Raw genomic sequence first — 7,431 nt, forward strand, 5'->3', positions numbered from 1 at the left:
GCTGGGAGTCGCGATCCATAGCGGCCCTGGTCTGTAATTCACAGAAGTATTGTCCCCGGGAATTTACGAGGAGGCAACAGTTAATTCGGCGTGGTAGTGATGCTGTGGCAGATTCTTAGGGTAGGCATTTGCCACAGAGGAGTAGATAAGACGGTAAAGGTTGTTTGAGATGGGAGGTTACAGGTACAAAAAATTAAACCTTACTGGCAATTGTTGGATCTCCCTACAAACCCTTGACTCCTCTAAACCCAGCTTTCTTCTCTGGTTCCTCCCTCTCTCCTTCAGACAACTAGTTATCACTTTAGAATTTAATAAGTTTTAAATATATCATGTATTTGCCTAGCACCTCACAGTGAATCTGTTCCAAGTCGTCTTTCTTTTTTTGAGACGGAGTTTCGCTCTTGTCGCCCACGCTGAATGGAGTTTTGTGGCGCTACTTCGGCCCACTGCAACTTCCGCCTCCCGGTTTCACGCTCCTGGGTCAGCCTCCCGAATAGCTGGGACTGCAGGTGCGCGCCACCACGCCCGGCTAATTTTTGTTTTTGAGACGGAATCTCATACTGTCGTCCGGGCTGGAGGGTAGTGGCGCAATCTTGGCCCACTGCAACCTCCGCCTCCCAGTTTCAAGCGATTCTCCTGCCTTAGCTTACCGAGTAGCTGGGATTACAGGCACCCGCCACCACGCCCAGCTATTTTTTTTTTTTTTTTTTTTTTTTGTATTTTTAGTAGACACGGGGTTTCACCATGCTGACCATGCTGACCTGGAACTTTTGACCTCAGGGGATCTGCCGCCTCGGCCTCCCGTCGTGCTGTGATTATAGGCGTGAGCCACCGTGTCCTGCCGGAAGTCTTTTTTAAACTTCCACATAGTGGCATAAGGATAACAGAATTGTATTTTAACAATACTACCTTTTTTGTTTTCAAGCACCTATTGTGTGCCGGGTACACAGTGCACTCATTCTTTCTTAATAACAACTCTATGTTGATAATTTCCATTGTGGAAAGAAGCTCAGTAGGTTGTTTTGCCCAGTTTTACACAGCTGTTAAGTAGTTGCATTGCTATTTGAATCCAGATCAGGAAAGATAAATGTAATCAAATGAGTTAGACACCATAACAACATATATATCAGGATCCTTCACAAAGGATGAAGTGGTTAGTTTTGTCCACGAGTATGAGAAAGAGCTTTGTAAAGAAGATATGAAAGTCTTTGTTCTTGCTCTGTTGCCCACTCTGGAGCTCAGTGGCATGATCAGGGCTCAGTGAAGCCTGTACCTCCCCTTCTCAAGTAATCCTCTTACCTCAGCCTTTCAAGTAGCTGGGACTATAGGCACGTACCGTACCTGGCTAATGTTTTAAAAATTTTTTGTAGAGATGGGGTTTCACCATGTTGCCCAGGCTAGTCGCTAACTTCTGGGCTCAAGCACCTCACCTCGGCCTCCCAAAGTGCTGGGATTACAGGCATGAGCCACTGCACCCGCCTAAGAAGATAGGAAAGTCTTAAAAGAAGTGAAGAGCATTGAAGACAGAAGGAACTGTCTGAAATAGTTTGGTATATTTAGAAACTGTCAAGTGTTTTAGTAAGGCAAGAATATAGGATGTGAGTGAGTATTTGGACAGCGGGTAAGCAACCATTGAGAGACCTGTATGTTTACTATGCTAAGAAGTTCCAGCATCATCCTATAGGCAGCCACGGTGTGTTTTCAACAGGGAATGACATGTGTTTTATGTTATTCTGGAAGCACTGTGGAGGATGATTTAGAAAGGGTGCAAGATTGGAAGCAAAAAGACAATACGAAGGCAAGAGATGATCAGAGTGTGAAGGAGTGAGATTTGACAGGATCCAGCTACAGAGTAATTGAGGCATGGGGGAAAGGGAGGAATGCAGCATTTTTCCCAAGTGTTTGCCTTAGCTAATTGGTCAGATGCTATTCAGAAGAGAGAGCAGTTTGAGGAGAATAATAAATGCCTCTTAGATCCTGTGATTTGAAGTTTCCTTTGGAGTATCTAAGAGAGATGTTTTATAGGCAGAATGTAAGAGTCTGGAGCTTAGAGGAAAGTGTGAACAGATGAGAGATTTGGGAGTCATGCACAGATGAGAGATTTGGGAGGTGATTGATGAATTTGCAGAACTGGTTATGATTGCTCAATAGGAATTATAAATTGAAGGACTAGAAGACCATGTACAGGGTCTTGGGAGAATGCCTGCTTTTAAGGGTGAAGCCAAGAAATACTCAAAGTCAGAAGGAACTATTCAGGGAGGTAAGATGAAAACAGTGGGAGACAATTATCAGAGAAGCCAAGGAAAAAGAATGTTTCAAAAATATCATCTGCTACATTGAAGTCAGATAGCGGGGTTGAAAAGATCCCACTGTATTTAGCAATTGGGGAATCTTTGACCTTTTAATGAAGCAGTGGAAGCAGAAAACTTTGCAGGCCATAGAAGAATGAATGAGGGTGAGAAAGTAGAACTTGGATGCAAAGAGAAGAAAGAAAAAGTAGCTGGAAGTGCAGAGGTTGGTGAGATATTATTGTTTATTTTAATGAGGGGCCTTTGAGTTTTAGGCAAGAGGTAGAGAAAGGTGGGCTTAGAGAATTAGCAAGGAAATAAGAGGGGTAGTCAGATAATTTAAATGGCCTGGAAGAGAGTAGTGAGTGAACCAAGTCAAATGGAGTTGGGAGTGGAGGGAGAGACTTGGAGGCTGAAGGAATAACACGCGCAAAGACTTAAGAGAAATAAGGAATTACAGTCACAAAACTGAAAGAGTACATTATAGGTAAAATTTAGAGGTCTGAGTAGAAAATAGGGAAGGGAGATAAAAAGTAGAAAAGATGAAACTCGGCTATGATAATTTTTCTTTTTTAACAAGTGACATCAGATTTACAGTTCTACCAGCATTACTTAGTGATTGATTGGATGATGGAGTGGTGGTTTGCGTGGAGTCAAAAGCAATGAAAGAACCAAAGATGATGCAAAACTAATGCCGAGGTTTCTGATTTGGGCAATGGTGTCAATGATAATACCATTCACTAAGAGACCGCAAGAGTGGTTTTGGATGGGAAAGATGGTGGGTTTAGTTTTAAATGTGTTAAGTATAAGTTGACTGTTGTGGGACATTCAAATAGCGTTATTGAGGTGATCATTGCATGTAGAGGTCATCTGGACTACTTTCAGCATGTAGATAGTATGCAAAGACTTGGAGAAAGAAGGAATCATTGAGGCCATAGAGAATACATGAGATACCTCGTGAAGTATATGGAATGATAAGAGGGTGGGTCTTTACCAATAGCTCTTTCAGAGGGAGCTCAGAGGAAAGGAAGCTCATAATAAGGGAATTCCCAATAAATACATCATAGAGTCAGAAGAACGATTTTAAACAGTGCAGAGGCTTGATTTGGGTAGCTGAAGGCAAGAAAAATCCCCCCGCCCAACCCCTGCCAAAAAAAAAAAGAATACAGGAGCTTTGTTTTTGGCTACTCTCCCTATTTATAATATTGATGCATATTTTATAGGCCAGAAATTCTCATGCTTTTTCCTGTTCAGTTTTCTTAAATACCAGTTACATCGTTGTTTTAGTATAACATTCACACAGAGATTTCACAACAGGAAATCCAAGTGTTAAAGAATGGGGCTTCATGTGTTGAGAGTAAGAAGTTCTATGTCAGGTAATTTTCTACATTTCTGAAGTTCCCAAACTGGTTTTATTGTAACCATTATAAAGGGCTCTTTTGAGACCCAGGTACTAGCAGAACAAAATGGCTAAAAAGATATAGCACATGCTGTGTAGAGGTGTGGGATTAGCAAACCTACCAGAAAATACTTCTTTTCTACCTGTATTTTGATTACCACCTGACATTTCAAAATCATTAAGTTCTTAAAATATTAATGTGTGCTTGGTTAAGTTATTTATATACTTAGGTGAACAGCAGGCTAAGCATTTATTCATGAGGAATTAGTTGGCAGCTTCCTGAGAGTTAACTGAAATGCTGTGGACAAAGGACACTTTTTATGGGTTCAAATTAAGAGTATTCAAAAGCGAGTTAAAAGAATGTCTGAGTCAGAGTTTGTTTCACGTTTTGTCATAATTGTCACTAGTAACTAATAAAGATTAGATGCTAACTGTAATTAGAGTACTAGACAACTTTCAAATTTTGTTTGTTTTGTAGGGCGGTGTGTCTCTATGATACCTAGCCTGGCCTTGACCTCCTAGGCTCAACTGGTCCTCTGACCTCAGCCTCCCTCATAGCTGGGACTATAGGCACATACCATGGTGCCTGGCTTGGAAAATAATTTTTAAAAGTTAATAAAATGAAACCTTTGGGTTGAGATATGTCTTCAGTTTTGTAATTAAAAATGTGCTTAGATTGTTTGAAATATTAAAATATGAATAACCATTAAGCATTATAATTTAAAAGAAATATGAATGTAACATTCAGATTTAAGGTAAGCCATGGCCTCTCCTATAAAATTTGTTTTAAAGTTATTTTGTGTAATATCTTTGATACAGTGTCCAGTGGTTTGTAATTATTAAAAAAAGAACAAAGATCAAACTTCACTTTTTTCAGCAAACTTTTGAAGAAACTATATGAAATTATATTCTTTAGTTATGCATTACTGCCTTTTCATTTCTTCTGTTGATAGATTTTCTTTCTAAAGTTGTTTATTAAAACCTATTAAAATTAAATTTGCAAGGTTAGCTAGTTTTAAAGGAATTTGAGGAATCTCATAGATAATGTAAAGCAAGGAAAAGTGGTTTTGTATCTCTCCTTAGTAATTTCATCTCTTTATAATTCAGAACATATGATATTTGTGAAGTATCTCCTGGACCCCACTTGAATATGATCATTGGAGCCAATGGAACAGGGAAGTCGAGCATTGTGTGTGCCATTTGCCTTGGTTTAGCTGGGAAACCTGCTTTCATGGGACGAGCGGATAAGGTGAGTTAACATAATTACTTTTTAAGAAAATTCAGAACTATTAATTGCTTTTAGTAACATCAGTTTCTACACCTCAGTTCCTTGGGTATAGCAAACTTAATAGTGCATGAATGTAAGGAATAAATTTGGCAGGTAAAGAAGCTGGAAGGAGATTTTCATTTCTAGAAGTATTTTGGACGATAATACTAGAGGATTCTCCAAGTCCCTTACACCTAAAATGCTAGAAATTATGTAATATGCCTTTTTTTTTAAATGTGGCACTTGGCTTGTGGAACCATGGAGTAAATTTAGAAAGGGCAGAAACAAAATCTAGTCATATGTTGCTTAATGATGGGGATATGTTCTGAGAAAATGCATCTTTAGACAATTTTGTCATTGTGTGAGCATAATAGAGAGTACTTACACAAACCTAGATGGTATAGCCTACTATTCACTTAGGCTATATGGTGTAGCCTATTGCTCCTAGACTACACTCCTGTAGAGCATGTTACTGTACTGGTACTGTGGACAGTTGTAACACAGTGGCCTACATTGTACTTATGTAAACATCTCTAAATATAGAAAAAGTACAGTAAAAATACAGTGTAAAAGATAAAAATGGTACACCTGTGTAGGGCACTTAATCATATTGATGAGAGTGGGTGGCGGAAAAATACTGCCCGAACAGGGAGGGAGTCTTGAGAAAGGAGGAGAAGGAGGAGATAAGAAACAGATACAAAAAATGAGATCATTAAAAATGACAAAATGTTGGCTGGGTGTGGTAGCTCATGCCTATAATCCCAGCACTTTGTGAGGCCATGGTCAGGATCTGGCCAACATGGTGAAACCCTGTCTCTACTAAAACTGCAAAAATTAACCAGGCATGGTGGCGGGTGCCTGTAATCCCAGCTACTTGGGAGGCTGAGGCGAGAGAATTGCTTGAACCCAGGAGGCGGAGGTTATAGTGAGCCAAGATCACGCTGTTGCACTCCAGCCTGGGCAACAAGAACGAGACTCTGTCTCAAGAAAAATAAAATAAAAATCACAAAATGAGATGGTAGAAATACGTGCAGATATAATCACACTAATTATAAATGATCTAAACTCATTAAATTATAAAGTCTGTTAGAATGGAGAAATGAAACAATGTTTAGTTCTCTTTTGTTTTTAATAAGCATATCTAAAATAAAGTGTTACAGAAAAGTTAAGAGTGAAAGGATGAAAAAAAATACATGCCAGGCAAATACACAAAAGAAAGTAGGTGTAGCTGGATTAATACTAGGCAAGATAGACTTTAGAGCAAAAAGTCTTTTTAGAGATAATAGTGGTCATTAAACACTGACGAAAGTTTTAATTCACTAGAAGATAATTGAGTTCCCAACTCACATTATAATCTAGCTCCAAAATGTGTAGGCGGAATCTGCAGAATGCTAACAAGCAGTTAACATATCCATAACTGTACTGGGAGAGCTATCAATAATAGTAGATCAATCAGATAAAAAGATTAGACTACAAAAGATTTGAACAATAAAGTTAAGCTTGAACTAATGGCTATATTATAAAAAGTACGCCCAACAATTGGAGACTATGCATTCTTTTCAAGCACAAGTTAACATTTCTAAAAGTTAATTGTATACTGAGTCATAAAGCAAGTATCAAAAAATTTCAAAAAATGGACACCACATAGGCCATATCCTGACTACAATGCTATTAAGATAGAAATAATAACAAAAAAATTAAAATTTAATGGACAGTTACAAAATGGAAGCAAATTCCCCTTAAGATTATAAATTATTTAAAATGTGTATGTGTGTTTAGTGCTATATGGGAGACATTTATTAGGTAGAAGATACTTTTCTCTGTTAATAACTAGCCTTGTGACCTTGAGCAATTATCTGGACTCCAGTTTTCTTCATTTCAAAATGGGAGAGTTGGAACAGATAGCATCCAAGGACCAACTGAGATTTTTATGAATATTGATACATAGTTTTTTAATTGTCAGATCATTTAATCCCTATCTCTTTGTAATGGTCTGTTGGATTGTACTCCAGGGGCTGTACAGTAGGAATGAATTGGCTATAACAATTTTACTAACTTTTTCATGTTGATTTTTGTCATGAAAACACATCTCTTCTCAGGCCGGGCGCGGTGGCTCAAGCCTGTAATCCCAGCACTTTGGGAGGCCGAGACGGGCGGATCACGAGGTCAGGAGATCTAGACCATCCTGGCGAACACGGTGAAACCCCGTCTCTACTAAAAAAATACAAAAAACTAGCCGGGCGAGGTGGCTGGCGCCTGTAGTCCCAGCTACTCGGGAGGCTGAGGCGGGAGAATGGTGTAAACCCGGGAGGCGGAGCTTGCAGTGAGCTGAGATCCGGCCACTGCACTCCAGCCTGGGTGACAGAGCGAGACTCCGTCTCAAAAAAAAAAAAACAAAAAAAAAAAACAAACAAAAAATCCTATCACTCAAGGATGAGAAGAGATGTGTTTTCTTTTTTTTTTTTTTTTTTTTTTTT

The 7,431-nt window shown here is 39.0% G+C and overlaps 1 protein-coding gene across 1 annotated transcript in view; it reads left to right on the top strand.

The window, feature by feature from the left end:
* SMC5 (structural maintenance of chromosomes 5) overlaps positions 1 to 7,431 on the top strand; it is a 105,709-nt gene that overhangs the window by 615 nt on the left and 97,663 nt on the right. Inside the window, 1 exon segment of the mRNA XM_017873065.1 lies at positions 4,795 to 4,936. Within this exon segment, the coding sequence (XP_017728554.1) occupies positions 4,795 to 4,936 (142 nt within the window).

Source organism: Rhinopithecus bieti, unplaced genomic scaffold (genome assembly GCF_001698545.2).
Source record: "Rhinopithecus bieti isolate Rb0 unplaced genomic scaffold, ASM169854v2 scaffold_7648, whole genome shotgun sequence".
Lineage (NCBI taxonomy): Eukaryota > Metazoa > Chordata > Mammalia > Primates > Cercopithecidae > Rhinopithecus > Rhinopithecus bieti.